General features: G+C 49.8%; 1 protein-coding gene across 1 annotated transcript in view; it reads right to left on the bottom strand.

Moving 5' to 3' along the window:
- Window positions 1-2,570: 2,570 nt before the first annotated feature.
- Window positions 2,571-21,824, bottom strand: part of TMPRSS2 (transmembrane serine protease 2) — a 36,641-nt gene continuing 17,387 nt past the window's right edge. The window contains exons 6-14 of the mRNA XM_004429710.3: window positions 16,599-16,725; window positions 15,100-15,210; window positions 12,275-12,318; window positions 11,100-11,268; window positions 9,633-9,808; window positions 8,380-8,475; window positions 6,167-6,309; window positions 5,525-5,677; window positions 2,571-4,214 (exon numbers count right to left, since the gene is read on the bottom strand). Of these exons, the coding sequence (XP_004429767.2) occupies window positions 4,203-4,214; window positions 5,525-5,677; window positions 6,167-6,309; window positions 8,380-8,475; window positions 9,633-9,808; window positions 11,100-11,268; window positions 12,275-12,318; window positions 15,100-15,210; window positions 16,599-16,725 (1,031 nt within the window). The 3' untranslated portion in view covers window positions 2,571-4,202. The remainder of the gene's footprint in view (window positions 4,215-5,524; window positions 5,678-6,166; window positions 6,310-8,379; window positions 8,476-9,632; window positions 9,809-11,099; window positions 11,269-12,274; window positions 12,319-15,099; window positions 15,211-16,598; window positions 16,726-21,824) is intronic.

Below are 21,824 nucleotides of genomic sequence, written 5' to 3'. Positions count from 1 at the left end.
CCACTCCCTGTCCCCATGCCCCACCGTGAGCAGCAGCACAGGGTCAGAACCTTTGTCTCCAGATTCTGCTGCCTGATCTACAGCACTGGCTTGAAGGTCCATCTATCTGTGCAGAATAAGCTAGAATATCAGTGATGTCCGCTCACAGACCCTCCCTCCAGGCAAGTCTGGGGCTCAGCTGACCCCATAGGACGGGGCTCTGTTGGGAACAGAGTGAGGAGAGGAGCTGGATAGAATGAACTGACTTAAATAGAAAGCCTTGGTTTTCTAGAACACAGAGTCTGGCATGCTGCAGGTGCTTAATAAATGCTGTGGGCGACACTGGGCACTTGTTCAAATGACTCTCTGGATGTGTGACTGTCCTCTAAGATGCTGCAGAACACCTGCCTTTATTACCGTCCTTCTCAACCAGCCAGCCAGCAGAGTCCCCCAAAGTCCGCTCTTGTTTCGGAGGAAAGGAATCCCATCCGAGTGGCAGCTCCCCCACCAGGCGGCAATGAAAGCAGCAAGAGACAAGCTTTCGATCTGTCAGACCCCACTTTCATTTTCCCCCAAAGGAGAAACGGTCCTGGTGGTTGGGTGGGTTTTCAGATGGTTATAAGATTAGTCACTTCAAAGGGATGGCTCACACACCAATATTTACGGGGCTAATTCATTTAATGAGGTAGCTTTTATAGGAGTGATTTTTTTTTTTAAGTGTTGCTTTAGAAGTGGCATAAATTCCAGCACTTCCCTTAAAACATTGGGTGCCCTGGGAGAATGCACTCTGGCGTGCAGGGTGTCATCTCACTACCTCACCCTCCCTCGGGGTCTGAAGCAGCAAAGGGCTGTGGCTGGGGGATCGGATTCCAACCAGGGGTGTATGGGCTCTTTACAAAGTCAGGCCCCAGGATGAAGCCTTGGTTGGAAGGAAAAAAGGCTCTGAAACTGGCCGGCATCCGGTAAGCCACAGCACAACAGAGAGAAAGACGTAGGAACAGACCAAGGACCTGAGTTTAAGGCAGGATTGTGCCCCTAACAACTCAGCGAGAGGTGGTTCAAGGCGGGCATGCATTTCAATGCCAGAAACTCTCCTGCTGACCCGGCTGCAAGGAGCAAAAAATGATCAGCACAAATTACTCACTTTTATTAATACTCATGTTTCCACTTTACTGTAATTAGTATTTTGTTTATACATATATATATATATATATATATATATACACACACACACTCAGGTCTTTTTTTATAAAGGTTTAAATACAAAAATAACAGTATTTCCCTAGTCTCAGCATTCTGGCTAGATCTTTTAAGTGAAATCAGTCTCATCCAAAAGTAAAACCATTCACCTAGTGACTCCAATGTGAAAAATATAACTGAAAAGATTGTCAACTGCCTTGCCCACACGGACATTTTCGGTAGATGGTCGATTGTCACTATTTGCAGATCCCTTATTTGTGAATTTACCTACGAGCTAAAATTTACCTGTAACCCCAAAATCAATACTAGCAGCGCTTTGGGGACACGTGCAGAGTGGCAAAAAACTTTTAAGTCTCTCTACACGCACATTCTCAGCTGGGGAGCAAGGCAACACTCTGCTTTCCTGTTTCAGCTCCCATACTGCAAACAGGGGTCCTTTTCATAGTCCATTTAATGCCCTGTTTTCAGCATTTTTGTGATTTTTGCTGGTGATCCCGATGTTTAAAATGGCCCTGCGCGTAGTGGGAAAGTGCTGTCTCGTGTCCTGAGGGCAAAAAGGCTGTGATGTGCCTTCCAGAGAAGATACATGTGCTGGACAAGCTTCCTTCAGGAGCAAGTTACAGGGCTGTTGGCTGTGAGTTCAATGTTAATGCATCAACAGTATACATCAATAAGGTGTCCTTAAACAGAAACACACCCAAAATAAGGTTACATATTAATCGGTTGACAAAGACTGGGGCTCACAGGCACCTGATCCTGTTTGTCCCCTGGGAACAATGACTGAGTATTTATTAATTCAGTGTTCACGACTTTGTAGAACATAATTACCATGAATAACGAGAATCAACTGTATTTAAGGATATTGTCTAACAAAAATGTGTACTTTCCTTACTTTTTTTAAATCACAACTTTTTCCATAATTTTGACACATCTTGACATAATGAAGACAGACACAGTCATTTTCTCCAATCACCTGGCATAGACGTAGACCCTCTTGGATTGGCAGAATGCAAAGAATGAGAATGGATTTCTGCTTTCAGGCAGGGAAAAAACCCAATGTTTCCTGCCACCTGCAGTCACACCACGGGGCACGGGGATACATGCCTGTTGAGGGAGCATTCTGCCACCAGGAACCAGCAGGGACTCCAGAAAGACAGCTTTAGGGGACGAGATACTGGACTCAGTTTTGGACAGGCTGCATCTGAGGACGGGGCAGGAGGTCTGGAAGAGACGTGGGTCTTAGGGTCTGGATCTGGGAGAAGCGGGAGCCACAAGCGACGCCCATTCAGAGCCACCCATGGGTCGCCTCTGACAGGAAGGCTGCAAGAGGTGCTGGACCAGCCAGGCGATGGCCCCTGCCAGCCCCCATGCCCCACCTCGGTCCCCTGACTGGCACCCTCGCCCCTGCCTCAGCCACGCAGCAGCTGCCCCAGCATCACCACTCTGCAGGGAAATGCACACTGGTTCTGCTCTCCATGCAGCTCTCCAAAGACTCCACCAACATTTTGAAAAAAAAAAAAAAATGCATAATTTATTTGTACAATATTTCACAATTGAATTTTACAGTTTATAAAAGATACAAAACAGAAGACGCACGGGGGTCACATAAATAAAAAGAAGCTCTGAAGAAGGAACACAGTCTCGCTGTGACAACGCTTTTTAAGATCCGGCTCTGGGAGTGGGCATCTGGCAGTGCCGTGGAGGGCCCTCAGGGATGCAGCTGCCACGGAGGCAGGTGGAGTGAGAGCATCCTGTGAAGGGACTGGACCACCTCCCATTTCAAGCTGAGGTCCCAGCGGTAGAATCATTCATTTCATTGTTGGAAACCCGTGTGCTTGAGAAGAGGCGGGGCCTCGGGGCAAGCAGATCTCACAGCAGAAGCACTGACGCTTCACACTTGGCAATTCCAGCGTGGTCCTCCCCTCCGGGCGAAACCTGAGGGGCTGGAAGGGGCCACAGGGAGTCCAAAATACACCTCTCTTCTCCGTCGCAAGCACGGGTGCCATTCTCGTTTACAGAACATTCAACTGGGAGCCAGTCGCTTTGTAGAGCTCAAGTCAGCCACTGCTTACACTCGGCAAGCAGAGCAAGAGTTTCAGAGCCAAATGCAGGAACGACTTAGGGGTAGCGCAGCCGAGCTCCCAGGAGCACTGAGGTAGTAACTTGTAGAAACATGACAAGAAACAGTGTATCGTCAAGCCCACATCCCTGATTTCCCCAGGCCATCTCAATTCCCAGGTGACTAGGAGGTCCCCTTGCGAGGACCACGGGGGTGTGCACAATCTCCAAGAAGGCGGGAAGAGGGGCAGGAGGAGAGCGGGGAGTAAGGCTGGGTCTCCCTGGGCGGAGCCCCATCCAACGCACAGTGGCCACCTGACCCAGCCATGCACAGGGGTGAGCACGGCAGCAGTGGCTTCTCCTGCTCCCAGGGCTCCACGTACACTCTCACCCCACAAGAAGAAAAAGAGGTTTGAGATGTCCTTACAAGTGACTATCAAGTCATCACCCATAAAAGGCTGGTCCCTTTATTTCCAGCCACCATCAGGGCTGCTAAGAAGGTAGTAAAAAGGATCAGCGAAAACCCTTGAGGAGAAACAGGCCCTGGGGCTGCCCGGGGGCCCTGCAGGTCCCATCTGGCCTCTCTCTTTCCATCTCAAGCCGTCCAGCAGCTGAGAAGTCACCATCCCTATGAGCATCCAAAAATAGCCCCCAGAACAGGCTCAGAAGGAAGATCCCCCGGGGGCAGACTGCAACCCTCTGCTCTGCATTGGCCCTGGATGCCACACCCAGCCGGGCCGGTCACTCCTTTCAGACAAGGAGTCAGGGAGTGTGGGCCTGGGGAGGAGCCACTGTGGCCTGCACAGAACTGTGGGGAGGGCCAAGGACAGATAGGTTCACTATTTAATAAAAATGAGACGATCTTTGAATCATTGCTAAAAATACATTATGCACAGGGAATTAAAAACCGGCCCCTTCATTTTCTTGTGGAACAAGGACAGCATCAAGGACAAAGGCCATATGGGTTAGCTGTTTGCCTGTTCAAAAAGGAAAAAGAAACGATGTTATTTTCTTAAGACAAACAAAGGCAGACAATTATTTTTTCCCCTAAATTGACACGAGGCCCTTATACCCACAAGAGCAAGCTCAATAGGACAGAGGGATGTGTTGTCCTATAGCGTGAAGGTCAAGGTTAGAGGCTGACAGTGGAAGGGAAGGCGTCAGGTGGACAGAGCAGCGGTGGCAAAGGCCTGGAGGGAGGAAGGAGAACAGGGTGTGTGGGAATCACGTGGTTTAGCACAGCGTTGTCTGGGAAAATCAAGCTTGACCTCAGCCACTGAAATCATCAAGTGTTTAATGAGTGCTTGCTTTCCACCCCACTATCTCTCCTGCACTCCACGCTCTGGCCATGCTGAGCCACTGGCAGCTCCCTAATCACACCGTGCTCGCCTGTTCTCTCACGTCCCAGAGAGACAGCGCACCCCTTGGCCCGGCTCACCTCCCTCCAAGTGTCAGGAGCACCTTCCCCCCCCCGGCACACCCCAGCCCCACCAGCTTTCCTCCACCACGCAGCCCCCAACAGGACAGCTGGGTTGTCCATCTCCGGCACCCGGCCCTTTGCCACTTGAGGACTGGCCTACCCCTGTGGTCACTGGAAAGTATTAGTTCTCATGGTTCCATTTGGGGGAGACACGGGCCAGCCTTGTTGGGCGATGCCCTCTGGTTCTGCCCCGCCCTCTACAGACCGGGTACCTTTGGAGACTTGAGAGGAGACAAAATAGAAGGCACCAGGAGCCCAGCCTTAGAAGCGGCAGAAATCTGTGAAAACTGCCAGTCCTGAGGGCCCTGAGATGCAGAGAGATCTAGTTCTCACCCAAGATGTAGGCAGTGCCCGAGGAAAGGGCTCTGCTGAGCACCGCAGGTCAGGCTGGGAGTCTGAGAGGGCAGGGTTGCAGGGCACTCCTGGGTCTTTCCCGTCTTCACAGCCTTTCCTTTTACCAGAGAAGCCCGGCTACTTCTCCACCCCATGGCACACTCAATGGGCCAGAGAAGGAGAGGGCACAGTCGTGAGTCGACTGGCTGATTTGCCTCCCTCTGCTCTCTGCCCATCGCCAAAAGTTTGACTCCATGAGGTCTGGGTGGGTTATCAGTGCCAGTTGAGCCAGAACTAGGTGTGGTCAGCAGAACACAAGGAAGCCCATATATAGTTAGCTCTGAACCCTGCGAAGCGGAGCCCCAGATTTTTTCATCCAAGCACCACTGGGCAACGTCTGGGCTCTGACGCCACAAGTCAGAGAAGTCAATCAGAAGTCAGAGAAGTCAATCAGAGAGAGGACGGGAGAGTTACCCTCATCTGTTGGTAAATCCAGTCTGTGAATACTGTCACGTTTCCGTACACTCCTGGTCTGTTAACCTTGGCACATCCAGATCCCCAGCTTGTGTCCCCAATCAGCCACCAGATGCTGCTCTTCAACGCTACCAGAGGACCTCCACTGTCACCCTGGGGGACACAGCAAGTTACAGAGTTCAAACAACTCGCGCACTCTATTGACCGTGCAGAGAGGGTAGGGGTCGGGGCGGGGGTCTCGGTGGAGGTTAGGAGCCGGTGTGTGGGTTCCATATCTCCTCCAATGAGATAACAGAAATACAATCCCAAAAAGAGACTACACCAGCAACAAATTTTAGTCCACATCAGCTAAGAGTTACCAAATAAATTGTTGTTCTTATTTTAAAATAGTCAAAATCCTCATTTCTGTTCCACCAACACTTGGACAAAATAAAAGCCTTTGTGAGGAAGCAGTGGCATGCGGGTGGTGTTGGTCAGTACAAAATGCTCTCACGCCGTCAGGGGCCATCACTTCCTACAGCTGCACCAGGGCTGGCGCGGCGTCCCAGGGACATGGAACCCTTGTTGGGGGAGAGGGGGTTCTCCTCATTGACTCAGGGGAGCTAGTCGAGGCCCAAGGGTTGAATAAGAACTTGCAATTACCTGGCAGGAATCGATGCCTCCCTGCAGATAGCCTGCACAGATCATGGTGGACGTGATCAGGCCATTGTAGACATACATGTTGTTACATTCCGAGGGCTCAATCAGGGGCACCATGGCGGCGTTCAGCATGTCCGAGGTTTTCCCTAAGACAGAGGATACCATCGAGCTGTCAGTGCTGCCGGCAGCTCTCACTGGAAGAGGGGGACTCCCTCCGGAGACGTGCCACTGGACAGGTGGCCATGTCCCCTCCCTTTCCTCTCTTCTTCTCCCAAGCCCTCTCCTGGGGAACCTGGATTATCTTACAACTGGCGGGGCCTGTGTTTAATGCAGCTCTAGAGTTCAGTTGCAAGGAAAAGACTTCCTGTCTCTGGAGCTGTGGAACTCCATCTGCGTTCCAGAATCATCCTCTCTCATCACCCAGCCACTTGGTGCTATTGGATCAATTTTCCTCGTTTATCGCTCTCTCTTCACTGGACCATTCCCGGAGCACCCAAGGGGCTCCTGCCTCATAAACCGACCTTTCTTCACCCCGCACGATCCTCCATACACTGCCTCACTTCTCGGCTCCCCTACACCTTAAAACTCCTCTAAACAATTATCAGCACTTGTTCTCTCTACTTCTTCCCTCCCATCTTGCATCCTCCACTTGGATGTCTTCTAGGCACCACGGGATTAATGTGCTAAAACAGAACCCGTCATCGCGCACTTCTCCATTCTAATCCTCACCACCCCATATTCCCTGGCTCAGGAAATGGCACCACCACCCACCCTGGGGCTCAGATCACAAAGCTGGAAGCCCTCCTCCCTTGATTTCTCACTTTCCTGCCCGCCAACATTCAATCCATCAACAGATCTGGTGGCTCCATCCCAAATCTGCCCGGTCTCTCCACCTCCACGCCCACCATCCTGAGCCGCCATCTTGTCACAAAGGACCACAGCAACGATCCCCTTGCTGTTGTGTTCTGAATACTCTCGCCCCCACCCTTTCCGTGACTGCCCACACAGCCATCAGATCATGTCACTCTCTTGCTTAAAACCTCCTGACTGCTCCCTCTCTCACAGGGAATAGAAGCCAGTGCCCTCACCATAGCCTATGAGGCCCAAAACAATCTGGCCCCAGCCTACCCCCTCACCCCCGGCTCACCATCCTCCAGTCACACTGGCCCTTCTGTTTCTTAAACATGCTTGTCATTCAGATCTCAGCTCAAACGTCACCTCTTCCAAGAAGCCCTCCCTGACTACTCCAGCTATCACAACCATCTGCTGTATGAAAGTACCTAGTTCAGTCATTTGTCTGACCACTCCCTGGCCCCAGACACCCACAGAAGTAGGTGAACTTCCTGAGGGCAGAGCTCTGTCTTATCTGTTCGTTGCTGCGTTCTCAGCCTGTCGTAGGTGCTCCACAAATACCCGCTGATTTTCCCTTTCGTCTTGGCTGCTGTGAAGGCTTGCTCACAACCGTAAGGTTCAACCTCGGTAACTTACTTTAGACTAGATGCCAGGAGGTCCACCCCCGCCTCTCTCTCCCCACACCACGTGGTCTTTGTACTTTTCACCTTGGTTTACAGGGTGACTATGTGCGCCCTAAGCACTTCCTGGAAGAAGGATGTAAACAATATATAAGATGCTTCTTTGTACCACTCAGCACTTCCACACTCCAGAAAAATGAAACAGCCAGGACCCCTTTATTTGAAAAATATTCTGGGAGATGAAAGCCAATTAGAACTGAACGAAGCTGAGTAGGCCTGCCCCAGGGGAGTCTAATTCCTCCTCCGTCTCTGCGGTGTCAGGGCAGAAGGACGAACGCCTGGACAGCACACAGCTGGCCCTCCCGGGTCACGAGGGCCGTCCTCACGAGTCTGTTATCCCTCAGCCATCAAAGGGCAGGCGGAATTCCAGGGCAGCCCATTGGCAGCAACAGGATGCAAACACAGAGCGACTGCAGAGCCCTCACATCTATATGGCCCTTATAGTTCAACAAGCAGTTTCCATACACTGTTCCATTTGACCTTAATACGAACCCTGTCTTAGGCAGGGCAGGTACGATTTTTCCCATTTAGCAGATGTGAAAACTGAGGCACGAAGACTGGGTGATTTGCCCAAAGTCATCCAATCACTCAGTAGTAGAACCAGGACTAAAACCTGACTCTCCCCTTCCGAACCTAGTGCTATGTTCCGGGGGACCTGCAGACCCGCGTGCCCAGGAGCCTCACCTTTCTCGTAGGTGGCGCCCCACCCGGAAATCCAGCAGGACTGTGTCGGCTCCAGCATCATGCCCGGGTTGGGCAGACACACTGGTTTCACTCTGTCTGTTTCAAGAAGAGAAAACACTGTAAGCTGGTCTGGCGTAACGGAAGGCCTGCGGTGACGGTCTCCACCGGGACCTTCCCCACGTGGCATCCCTGAGCCTGGTATCACCACCACCCTGCCCAAGGAAAATTCCAGATGCCAACGTGTCCTGGCAGTCCCACTTTCTGCCCCTGCCAGGCCCCTCCTTCTAACAGGCAAGACGTTCCTTTCCGAAGTTATGCTACCTATAAATGGAATTATTTGCTAACTCTGCTTCTGAAAAATGCATAATTAACTTTTTTTCAAAGTTAAATCTTCAAAAAGTAGAAATTAAAAATACACAAGCTCCAGGTGACAGAGGGTAGGGAAGACACACACGTGGGCACTTCCAGCTCGCACCTTGGAGGCCGGTGTTGGATACGACCTCCATAGACCGGTTCTTCTATCTTTAAATTGCTTCCCCAACTTGAATGCAAACACCTCGAGGAAAAGGATGAGGTTTTGCTTCTTCTGTATGCATGTGGGGCTGGAACATTCCAGCCCCTCGGATGGACTAGATCGAGGCCCAGATAAGAGGCTAAGGGAAATCATGTTTGTTGTTTTATTGTTTTAAATTGTTATTATTTCAAAGTATCTTATTTTCAGAATTTATGTGAAAAACTGAAGTATCTTTACAAATTATAGACCAGTAGTTCTGAACTGGAGGCAATTTTGCCCCCAGGGGACGTCTAGCCATGTCTGGAGACATCTTGCTTGCCACAACTAGGGGGGTGCTCCCAGCATCTACGGGATGGAGGCCAGGGATACTGCTCAACATCCTACAACGCACAGGACAGATCCCCCAAACAGAGAAGGCCCTGGCTCCAGATGTCAATAGTGCTGTGGGTGCGAAACCCTTTCTAGACTCTCACATATTTTCATTAACTCGTCACTCTGTACAGTGGAGGGAAAGCACGAGGGTTACTGCTTCCCTCAACACACCCCAGGCACATTTTCTGGTGACCAGGCCTCTGCTGAGCCCTCTTATATCAGCCAACCCTCCTGCATGCCACCCTAACTCAGCGTGAATTCCTTCCTTCTGTTTGTCACGGAACGAGTTTTATTTCCAGTCGACCTCTCCTTAAAATCTGGTCAGAATTGTTCACACGGCCTGAGCCACACAAACAAAGATAGGTACCGTTAAAAGTCAGAGGTGTCTGCAGCTTCATAAGAGCGATGTCATTGTTCTTGGTGTTGGAGTCATAATCTGGATGAGAAATCACCTTTTCTATTCTGTATCCATCACCATAGACCATGAAAGATTGGCTCAAAATGCCTGCAAAGGCGGTCCAATACCGCGGGTTGTTAAGCGGGCTGGAAGATAAAGATGAATGCCACTCAGCATCTCAGAACCACAGAGACAACACACTCATTCTGAGGATCTCCAAAAGACGTAAGCCAGAGCCACGGGCCCCAGAGGTGACACAAATCACCAAGAGCCACACGGCACGACTAGCCAGGAGGTGGCTCAGGCTCCTCTCTCTCCCTCCCTCGTCGCAGCCTCATCCCCTCACACCATCCCTCTTCCAACCTCTTGCTTTGAATCCTGTCTCTCCTGGGCTTCTGCACCAGCCCACAAACCTTTGCAATCCCAAGAACACTTTTTCTTGGGCCAAAATGCCTCCCTGAGGTTTCAAACCCATTTCTGGCAGGACCGGGTCTTACTTACCCTTATATGCTGGAGCATTACCTGGCACACGGTAGGTGCTTAATAAATGTGTAGTGATCAACAGACTCTGGGTCTAAAAGCCATCAAGGCATCATTTTATCGGGATGTTTCCCTTTAAGAGAATCCCCAATCCTCCAGCGCCATCAGAACCCGGTGGATGGAAGGCAGGGAGCACCCTTGGGTAATAAACACTGCCTCCTTCCACTGTCACAGCGGCCCTCGTGAGGAGCAGGCACACCTGTCCTACAGGTGCAGACACTACGGTCAGACACCTCGAGTGGACTGTCCGAGGCCACACAGCCGAGAATGGCCGGGCCAGGAGGCGAGCCAGGCCTGGCCACACTCTAAACCAGAGAAACAGCTCTGATAAGTGAGGTTTCCTCCAAAACAGGCATGTCACCAAAAACCTCTATGTTTAAGAACAAAGGAGGGGAGACGATATCTTCCACAAAAGCTAAGGCTATAAATGACTACACCCTCGCCCCTCTTTCCCCATCTGTGTGGGCAACGCTGCAGCCAAGGACACTTAACTGGGGGCCACAAAGAACCTTCTGGCAGGGCAGGGTGAGTGTGTCTGAGTTGCTGGGGACGAGCATCCAGGAGGGACCAGCCCTCCCAAGATGGCAGGGGCTTCAAGAGGGGTGGGACAGAGCTGAGAAGACAGCAGGCCAAAGGAGTTCTCAGTCCACACTGCCTCCCTGGGCCCAGAACTCTGCATGCAGTAGACGCCCAATGCTTACCCACTGGAGGGGTGGGCTTGGCCCACACTTTATGTGCATTAGCTCCCCTGAAACGTGTGCCATTAGAACCCCCACTTATACATAAGAAAACCAGAGACTGAAGAGGTCAAAGACTTGACTCAAGGTCACCTGGCCACAGACCCCCCTCCAAACCCAGAAGCCCTCGGCCCCGGGCCCGCCCCCGCCGTGGACCTACTCCTCCACGCAGTGGGCGGCAGTCACGATCCACTCGGCGGTGATGATGGAGCCTCCGCAGACGTGGACGCCCTGGATGTGCAGGCTGACCTGCCAGGGCCACTCTCCCTGGGCGGCGTTGTTCCCACCCACGATCCGGCTCTGGTGGCTCTTCGAGGAGACCCCGCACTCTGAAGGCGACAGGCACAACCTGTGAGCAGGAGCAGGGCCGCCCTGCCCCACCCGACGCCTGCCCCACTCCTGCCCGCAGCACGCTCCCAGACGGCTCCCCTCCCAGAGGTCCTGCCAGGCTGGTGGGCGACTGTAGCCACCTCTTGTTCCCGTCTGTTTGGGGTCTGACTTTGAGAGGACGTGTCCTGGTCTCTTTTCGGCTGGGGGGAGGAGAGGATGCTCCTCCAGTCCCTCTGAGATCCCAGGAAGCACCACTTCTGCTGGCACCGTGTGATTCCAGATACCCAGGTGGGCATCCTGGATAACAAGGCCCTGGGATCTCCTTGAGTCCTGGAGGGACTGAATGCTCAAGGGCCCCAAGATTCCCCAACAAAGGAAAGGAGGGCTTTCCTCATGTGGGTGGGAGGCATGGGTCAGAGGGCGGGGCGGGCATCATGCTGTCTTGGTACCTAAAGAAGCTTGAGTGGAGCCTGGTTGGGAAGCTACTGCGGGACCACGGGGACATGTCACCCACTCAGGAGCGTCTGCCAGCTTCACGGCTTCAAACTGAAAAGCTGAGCTTCAGGACCAAGAGCGGTATGGGAACAAGACTGGGTCGTCCCAGAGAAGGGAGCAGGGGGACGATGCTTTCCACATTGATAAAAGGTTTGCAAACTATGAGTCACCCAAACACAGGGACGGGGATACCCACAGGGCCTCCAGCTCCACCTGGGGTGGGGCGCAAGAGTGGGGCCCCGTCAGCCTCTTGGGCTTGTCTGTCCTCCGTGGGACGGCTGCTTCTTGGACCCAAGGCTGAAGGCATCTAAAGTACATCAAATTCAAGAAAGGAGCTCCTTGGGCAGAGCTGAGGTGCCGAGAGGGCACGAGGCTTTTGGGCACATCTCAACCCATTACCCCAGCTCCTTTCTCTCCCCACATCCCCCTAACACATAGGGGAATGAGCCTCTGAAGGTACAGAATGTTTCCTATTTAGAAGCACAAAAACGAAAACCAAGAATCACTTACCTATACAGCGTAAAGAAACCACTGTTTTTGAAGAACAGACATCACTGTAAAAGAAGAGGGAAAATTCTGGTCACAATGAGGAGACACTTGACTCTCAAAATACTTAGAAATGGGGGGCCGGCCCAGTGGTGTAGTGGTTAAGTTCCCGTGTTCTGCTTCAGCGGCCCGGGGTTCGCCGGTTCAGATCCTGGGCAGACCTATGCGCTGCTCATCAAGCCATGCTGAGGAGGTGTCCCACGTAGAGCAACTAGAAGGATGTACAACTACGACTTACAACTGTCTACTGGGGCTTTGGGGAGAAAAAAGGAAAAAAGGAGGAAGAAGGGCAACAGATGTTAGTGTAGGGCCAATCTTCCTCAAAAAAGAAAAACTTAGAAATGAATATTTTCTTCCAATGTTCTCACTCCCCTGCCTCCCCAGATGTAGAAGGGTCCATGATTAAAGATTCAAATAAGGAAAGTAAATCTATATGGGGACAGTGGTAAAGAGCAGACACTAAGTCAAAGTACAAGGTTCAAATCCCAGCTGGGTGACGTTGCACAAGTTACTTAACCTCTCTGTTTCCTCATCTGCAGAATGGGTTAATAAAGCACCAACTCATAGAGTGGTTGTGCGAGTAAGCACTCAATAATGTCTGCTGTTGTTTTTATTCTTGGAATTTAAAATCACCCTCTAATTTTGTAAGGAAGCCGTTTGTAAATTTTCAGTTTCCTATGACTGCTTTCCATGTATTGCACAGAAAACAATGTAATCATTTGCTCGGGGGCAGAAGAAAAGAAAAGTTGCTCATGTGGGAGGTAAACATTCGGGGTTCCAAATGAAAAAGAAATAACCAATGCATGCTGGTGTAGAGTGGATTTTCCCCCTAATACACTGAGGAGGAGAGAAGCATCCAGGCATTCATAGCTGGCCGTGTATTCCGTTGAACACAAACAATTTCACGGAGCATCAACACTGGGCCAGACCACTGTTACGTGATGGAGCAGGAGGCAAACCAGCCCCCTGCAGAATCCTGTCTGAACAGACCCTGAGCCTGGTCCAAACCACACAGTGACCAGCAGCCCCCTCTGCTGGCTAACACGAGGGACCGCGGCTTCTTTGCCAATCACAGCTGTAGGCTGGCTTCCTGCCACCCACCTTCTATCAAAAAAGCATGAAGACACCAGTCACAGATCACCCTCACTTCCTGACAGCATCCAATCCAGAGGAAACCCCCACTTCCCTGAACCTTCCCCAAATGACCCAACACGAGCCCGAGTCCTATAATAAGTCCCTTCCGATACCTTCCTTCTAAGATGCCCACGGTTCCAGGGACACGGTGTGTCCTAGTGGTCTTTGGCAGAGAGGCATTGGCAATGCCAAGAGAAGACACGTTCCCATTAAGAGAAGATGTTTTCCAAGAGTCATAAGGTCTATTCTCTACATGGAGGCACTGCTGTGCAGCCACCAGCACCTGGGCACACAGCGGTCACTCAGACGAGCCCCACTAGGAGCCGAGAGACTCAGGTATCAAAGGGCAACTTCTGAAAGCAAAGAGGAATGTCTTCTCACCCCCTCCACCCCCGACATATATACCGGACACTACCTGCCAGCGAATGACCTTCTCTTCTTTCCTCCAAACCCTGCAGCCACCTTGTGAGTTCCCGAGGCCCTTCTCCTCCCCTGCCCGGCCCTGATCCCCCTGTGTAACCAAGGGAGACAAAGAAACACTCGGCGTTTAGAAAGAGCCCAGGCAGCTGTGTTTAGCTTCTCGGCAGGCAAACCGCAGCCCTGCTGTTTTGATGGGCACACCTGGCTGTGCATACCCCTCCTCCTGGGATCACCCTGTCTCATTCCTGGGGACAGCCAGGCTCAGGGCGGTCGGGCAGAAGTCAGCGCCCCCTGACACCTCAGCTGGCGGCCACCAGGAATGCAAACGTGCTTCCGGCCTCCCACCCACGGGAAAGCAGGGGTGGCATGATTAGTTCATCCTCCCCTAAAACCTGAAGCACCTGGCATCTGGCCGGGAGGGACGTGATGGCTTGGCTAGCCACCTACGGATGAGTGGCAGGGACCTGGGAGCTGAGGATGGCTTTGTGCAAAGGACACTGTGTGTCTTTTACATTAAAGAACATTCAGATGATAATAATGATCCTAGGAAAACATTTTAAACATATGCAAAACAAATGAGTAGTATAAGCCCACCACTCTCTCCACCCTCCCAACCAGTTAAGCCATCAATCCTGGGACCTGTTGCTCAGGTTCATTTCCACACACTGGACACAAGTCAGCTGCAAGGTACAAGAAATGTTGGCTGAACTGAACTAGCCATTCCCTCCCAGACACTCAGAACACTGCCCACCCCTCGTATGGCATCCTCTGGTACTATGGCCTGGGGCCAAAGGACCAACCATCCCTGCTGCCTGGGACTGAGGGGATTCCTGGGAAGCGGGACTTCCAGTACTGAAATCTGCAAAGTCCCAGGCAACCAGGATGGTTGGTCACCCCAGATGGGACCCCGAGGTTCTCTTAGATTCCTAGAGATACACCGTGACACACAGGGGAGCACGTCTCTAATGTCTGGAGAGTAAAGAAAATCAATAAAGTAGATCTCAATGTTGCAGCGTTACCCAATACCAATGAGGGCAGAGGGCAGAGGGCAGAGGGCACAAATGAAAGGGCAGATAAACCTCAGCCGCTTCCCAACAATGAACCCAGAGCCACTCAGAGTGACCAGTCCTGCTCAGAGTCTGGTCTCCTCCAACTCGGGACGGTGATTCCCCATAGGGTCTTCTACTCATTCTCATCATAAAATATTTTAAAGGAGAAAAGAAATCAGCAAATACCTGTGGTACAGTTTTTTATAGAAATCCATACTGTTGGCACTTGTGTTCACCTTCATAAAGCTTGTGGCCCTGCTGTCGTCCACCACTCCTTGGCTGGAATAAAAACTATTCCTAAAAAGACAGAAAATATTATTTAAAATAATGGTTAAGCCACAAGAAATCACAGGTCCTATGTGATATCATAACACTTCTCATGTATGATTCTCAGGTTAAGAGGGGTATCTTAGCATTTTGGAAAACAAAATCCGAAGTTCTAATCAGGTGACATTGTGTTATCACCATCTTTCAGTCTGATAACCCAGAAGTGTCAGGTTAAAGTCCTCCATCAGTCGTGTTTCTAATCTAGTTTGGGTCAGGATAAAGAAACGATGAGAATGAGGATGTGTGAGCACATATAATCTAACAAAATTTACAGATGTTAAGTGTCTCCAATGATAAAATACAGTATTGGCGGCCGGCCCAGTGGCACAAGCAGTTAAGTGCACTTAACTTAACGTGCACTCTGCTGCGGCGGCCTGGGGTTCGCCGGTTCAAATCCCGGGCGCACACCAACGCACTGCTTGGCAAGCCATGCTGTGGCGGTGTCCCATATAAAGTGGAGGAAGATGGGCAGGGATGTTAGCCCAGGGCCAGTCTTCCTCAGCAAAAAAAGAAGAGGATGGGCAGATGTTAGCACAGGGCTGATCTCCTTACAAAAAAATAAAAAATAATAAAATACAGTATTTCACCAGCTAAGACACTAACTTTGTTATGGAGTGGTAATTCACTTTGAAAACTGGCATGTTCTATGCATTCTAGAATTGCATAGAAGTCACATGGGGGCACCCCAAGAAGAGAAGGTAAAATCACACGGCCTTTCCCCGTGAGGCCAGAGGGCTGCTCAGCTGTCCCCAGTGATGCTCTGGTGAGCCCCTGGCTGGGACACTCCCCCCTCCCTCTCCCACCATGCCAGCGGCTATAGGCAGGAATGAATTGTCTTATATATAAATCTGATGACCAATTCTCTCCTGCTCAAAAGTCTTCAATGCCTCCCCCATGCGGGCAGAGAAGGTCGTGCAGGATCTGTTCCCTCTGACCTCCCCCCCAAGCCCTCCCCAAGCGCCCCTCACCCCCAGCCCCCACCCAAGGAGGTGGGTGGAGTCATGGCCTCAATGCTGCCTGGAGCGTCCTCAGGAAGAGAGCCACCCAAGGCGCTCGGCCAGCACCCTGGACACTGACGACCGAGGCACTGGACGGTCCTGAGTAACCAGGAGTGGATGGAGGCCCAGGAGGAGGCAGGGCTGGGTGGCAGCCAGCCACGCTCACTAGACGCCGGGCACAAGTTCCACCTGCTGGTGTCCCGGCCCAGCTTAGAGAAGGAGACACCTGTCCAAGGCGTTCCTGTGCAGGCTCTTCCAGGGAGGGGCAGAGAGGAGCACTGATCTTTCTTAAGTTTCTGCTGCCCATCATGTCTTCATGGCCCCACACCCCACCCCTGGCGCCGAGGGCTCCAAGCTCACCCATAGCCCATGTCCTGGCAGGCGGCCCTCCCGTAGCTGTCACTCCAGTCGTCTCGACACACGGGGTGCCAGGAGTTCCTCTCAGGCGAGTACACCTGGAGGATGAAGTTTGGTCCGTAGAGGCGAACTGCATGAGGGAGAGTCTCCGTGAGTTCCAGACATTTGTTCTAGCTGCCCATGAGCCCCCTCCCCTGGACACAAAGGCTCGGGAAATGGTGGCACCAGGTTCCCTCTTCCCAATGCACTGACCACACAGGAGGGATGCTGTCAATCTATTCTTTCTCCGCTAAAAAGTGCTCTTTACCCCAAAGAGTTGAAAACAGGTATTCAGATGAAAACTTGCACACAAATGTTCATTAGCAGTGTAGTCACAATAGCCAAAAAGTGTAAACAAGCCAGCTGTCCATCAATGGATGGATGAACGAGATACGGTCTGTCCATACAAGGGAATATTATTCCGCCACAGCGGGGAATGAAGTACTGACACATCCTACAACACACGTGAGCCTTGAAGACGTGATGCTGAGTGAAAGGAACCAGATACAAAGGCCCGCATCCTGGATGATTCCATTTCTGTGAAATGTCTAGAGTAGGAAATCCATAGAGATAGAAATAGATTAGGGGTTACTTAGGGCCTGGGGTGGGGAGGTGCAGAAGGAGGGGTAAGGGGGGGGTTTCTCAAGGTTGCCTTATGAGATGATGGAAGTATTCTAAAACTGACTGTCGTGATGGCCGTATAGATCTGTGAGTATATAGAAACCATTGAAGTGTGCACTTAAAAAGATGAATTTTGGGGGCTGGCCTGGTGGTGTAGCAGTTAAGTTCATGCACTCCGCTTCGGTGGCCCGGGGTGTGCCAGTTGGGATCCTGGGCACAGACCAACGCACCGCTCATCAAGCCATGCTGAGGCGGCGTCCCACATGGAGCAACTAGAATGATGTACAACTATCTACTGGGGCTTTGGGGAGAAAAAAGGAAAAAATGAGGAAGATTGGCAACAGATGTTAGCTCAGGGCCAATCTTCCTCAAAAAAAAAAAACAAAAAAGAATAAAAATTATTAAAAAAAGATGAATTTTATGGTATGTGAATTATATCTCAATAAAGCTATTTTTAAAAAACAATGAATAAGATAAAGTGTTTTCGAAAAGTGCTCTTTCAACAATCACTTTGTGACCCCCTCTTGCCCAAAGCCTGGACCCTGGCAGAGTGCCTGAGACATGCCGAGTCCCCTGGTGTAGGCTCTGCCACTAACTTTATCAAGTTTTTGCCAAAACAACCCCCTCTTTTGTTTAAAGAGATAAAACATTAAAGATACAGTTTAAGCCCCCTTCCTATTCTGTTCCCTTCTCTCTCTCCCTGGAGGTAACCACAATCCAGAGTTCTGAGAACTTCATCGTGTGGGAGAGCACATCAAGCGGCATATTCACAGAGCGGAATCCTACATGACTTGAGGATTAACCAGAGTGTTGTGTATTAACATGAACGATCTTGAAAACGGCATTGCATAAAAGAGGGCAAGTTGCTAAATGTTGTGTTCCATGTGACACTACTTATGTAAAGTCTAAAAGTATGCAAAACTGTGCTCTGTGGTTTTGGGGGAAATATAAGTGGTTTAAAGTATAAAATGAGGACCTGGTTACCTCAGACCTCATAGTCACCTCCTGTCTGTGGCTCCTGAGTCACTGGACTGTGCTGGACATCTCGGGGCTCATTCCTCCATGAAATGACCAGCCTTGGCCTGATTACTTCCTAGTGCTTCTGTGATGACTGGTTCCACATACCACGTGTGAGCTAGCCACATGTTAGGTGAGTGGATAAACAAACCATGGTCCATGTAGATAGTGGAATATTACTCAGTGCTAGAAAGAAATGAGCTATCAAGCCAGGAAAAGACATGCAGGAACCTTAAATGTATATTATGTAGTGAAAGAATCCAATCTGAAAAGGCTACCTACTGTATGATTCCAACTCTATGACATTCTAGAAAAGGCACAACTACAGAGAGAGTAAAATGATTGGGGTTGCCTGGGGCTGGGGGAGGAGGGATGACCAGGTGGAGCACAGAGGATTTTTAGGGCAGTGAAACTAATCTGTATGATCCTATAATGATGGATACACATTATTACACATTTGTCCAAACCTACTGTCCACATGTAAACATATTATACATTTTTCCATAACACCAAGGGTGAACTCTAATGTAACCTAAGGACTTTAGTTAATAATAATGTATCAGCATTGGCTCATCAATTGTAATGAACGTACCACATCTAATGCAAGATGTTAACAATAGGGGCAACTGTGTGCAGCGGGGGCTCATGGGAACACTGTACTATCTGCTCGATTTTCTGTGCATCTAACACTGCCCTAAAAATTAAAGTTTATTACATTTTTTAAAAAGTAACTGTAATTAAATATTTCCAAAAGTAAAACTAACACTGTGACATGGTAGAGAGTAAGGGAAACTTTTCATTCTTGATTTGTGGGTAATTTTAGGGATTTTTTTTCCTTCCACTCAAATGCTAACTAGGAAAAGATGTGAGTTGATGGTCCAGAGGGCTGGAAATGGTCTCATACAGTTCGTTTTTTTTTTTTTCTTTAAGTATTAAGAATTTTTTTCAGCTTTATTGAGGTATAATTGACAAATAAAAATTGTATATATTTAAGGTGTAAAACTTGGTGTTTTGATATATGTATACATTGTGGAATGATCACCACAATCAAGTTAATTAACATACCCATCACCTCATATAGTTACCATTTTCTTTTCTTTCCTTTTTTTGTGGTGAGAACACTTAAGATCTGCCCTCTTAGCAACTTTCAAGTGTACAAAACAGTATGTTAACCTCAAGCGGCCACAGAAAGCATAGAAACCGATGTAGGAAGTGAATTAATGTGAAGAATATATATGTATCCTTGGAAAGAAAGCTCTACACACATTCTTGAACGCTTTCTATGGGACGGGTGATGCTCATTAGTGTCAGAAGACGCGCATTTCAGTTAAAAAGAATTTCCACTCTACAAGGTGGTCAAACTAAAAGCACATCCCACGTGTGCTCTGATCTAATATAGAATACACGCACGATGTCACGTTCATCCACTTTGTTTCATGTGAATCATCAGTGTTGAAATTAGATAACACCAAATCAAGGAGGGACTAGCAAACCACAAATGCACAAACCCTCCGACCCAGCAATTATTCTTCTGGGACTGTTTCCTACCGATATGCTCACGTGCTTGAAGCATGCACGTTACAGCAGAAGGTGGGCAGAACATGAATGTCCACCAAGAAAGGTCTGGTTCAACAAGGGCACGTCCATACGAGGAACACCGAGTGTGCTGCAGAGGGGAAGGGGGAGATCGTGTCCCGACAGGAGATGATCTCCAGGACACATTCTCAAGGGCTGTGGAGTCAGCTGGATTCCCAGTAAGCATTGGGAAATGGAGGAATAAGAATGCAAACACATATTTGTTTTTTATGCAAAAACTCTCTGGAAGGAGAAGCAAGAAACTCATATTTGCCACTAAGAAAAAAATGTGATTGGCTGGTGAAGATGTGTGTGTGTGTGAGTGTGCAAATGTGTGAGGGTGTGTGTGTGTATATGAGAGTCTGTGGTGTGTGAGTGTGTATATGAGTGTGGGGGGTGTGTGTGTATGTGAGAGTGTGCGGTGTGTGTGTGTGAGTGTGTATATGAGTATGGGGGTGTGTATGTGTGTATATGAGAGTGAGTGTATATATGAGTGTGTGGATGTGTATATGTGTGTGCATATGAGTGTGTGTGTGTGAGTTAGAAAAACAACCCAGTGCTTTCCTCCTCCTGGTGTCTTTGTTTCTTGTGTGTCTCCTTTTCTCCTCACACAGAATGCTTCACTTCTGGTCACAAATGTGTGGGGGTTTTCCTCACACCAAGCAACTCTCCACGACACCAGCTGGGGGTCCTACAATTTAATTATGATGCTGTTTATCTGGAGACAGCATCAGATCCCACAGGTTAAGGGCTCAGTCCCACAAGACTGCGCCCCATTCAGACACCAGTCGCAAGTCCAGGTTGTCACCCGTGCTTCTGACCGACTGGCTATAAACCAGAGGTCCCCTGACCCCTTTCTCAGGTTTGATTTATTTGCTAGAGTGGCTCACAGAACTCAGGGAAACAGTTTACTTACGTTTACCCATTTATTATAAAAGGATATGATCAAGGCTACAGATGAACACCCAGATGGAAGAGATGTGCAGGGCAAGGCATGTGGGGAGGTGGCGGAGCTTCCATGTCCCCTCCGGGGATGCAGCTCTCCCAGCACCCCCTGTCTCCCTGTGTTGTGTTCACCAACCCGGAAGCTCTCTGACCCCTGTACTGCTGTACTGGGATTTTACGGAGGCCTCATCACGTAGGCATGATCAATCATTAACTCCATTTCCACCACTTCTCCTTTTTCAACAGAATGGGGGGCGGGGCTGAGAATTACAAGCTTCTCATCATGGCTTGGTCTTTCTGGTCACCAGCCCCCATCCAGGAGCCCACCCAGAGTCGGCTCATTAGAGCAGAAGATGCTCCTGTCACCCAGGAAATTACAGGGGTTTAGGAGCCCTGTGTCAGGAACTGGGGTCATAGGCCAGATATTAGAAACAAAGGTGCCCCTAGTGTCCTTATCACTTGGGAAATTCCAAGGGTTTCAGGAGCTTTGTGCCAGGAATCAGGGGCAGAGATTAACATGTATTTTCTATTATCTCACAGTGTGAGTGTATATATGTGTGCGTATGTGAGCGTGTGTGAGATGTGAATGTGTGGGGCGTGAGTGTGTATACGAGAGTGTGTGCGTGTAAGTGGAGTGGGGGAGATGAGATTTTTCCCTGCATACCCTTTGGTACTTCCTGAATGTTGACCTACTTGAGCATATTAACTCTTAAAGCATTTAAATAAATACAACTTCAATATTAAGAAGAAAGAGAGAGAGAGACTCTCCAGGTACCAAAAGGAGTTTGTCTTGCTAGAGTTTATTCACGCGCGCAGGAAAACATTAAAAGCCATTCCATCTCATACCGTAACTACACTTGCTCAACTTCAAAAGTGCCCTGTTATATTTAAGAAAATAATGACAAATATATTAAGACCAAAAGAAAGGCAAGGCACTATGTGGAAAGTTTAAAGAGTGGGTGAGTCACTTCCAAGTGCAAACACTCCCCAGGAAGCTCCCTACGGCCCGAGGCTGTGCCATAGGAGCCCGCA

This window comes from Ceratotherium simum, chromosome 27 (assembly GCF_057802395.1).
Source record: "Ceratotherium simum simum isolate JZ-2026a chromosome 27, ASM5780239v1, whole genome shotgun sequence".
Taxonomy (NCBI): Eukaryota; Metazoa; Chordata; class Mammalia; order Perissodactyla; family Rhinocerotidae; genus Ceratotherium; species Ceratotherium simum.
The sequence above is the reverse complement of the archived record's forward strand: the minus strand, read 5'-3'. Positions and strand labels throughout refer to the sequence as shown.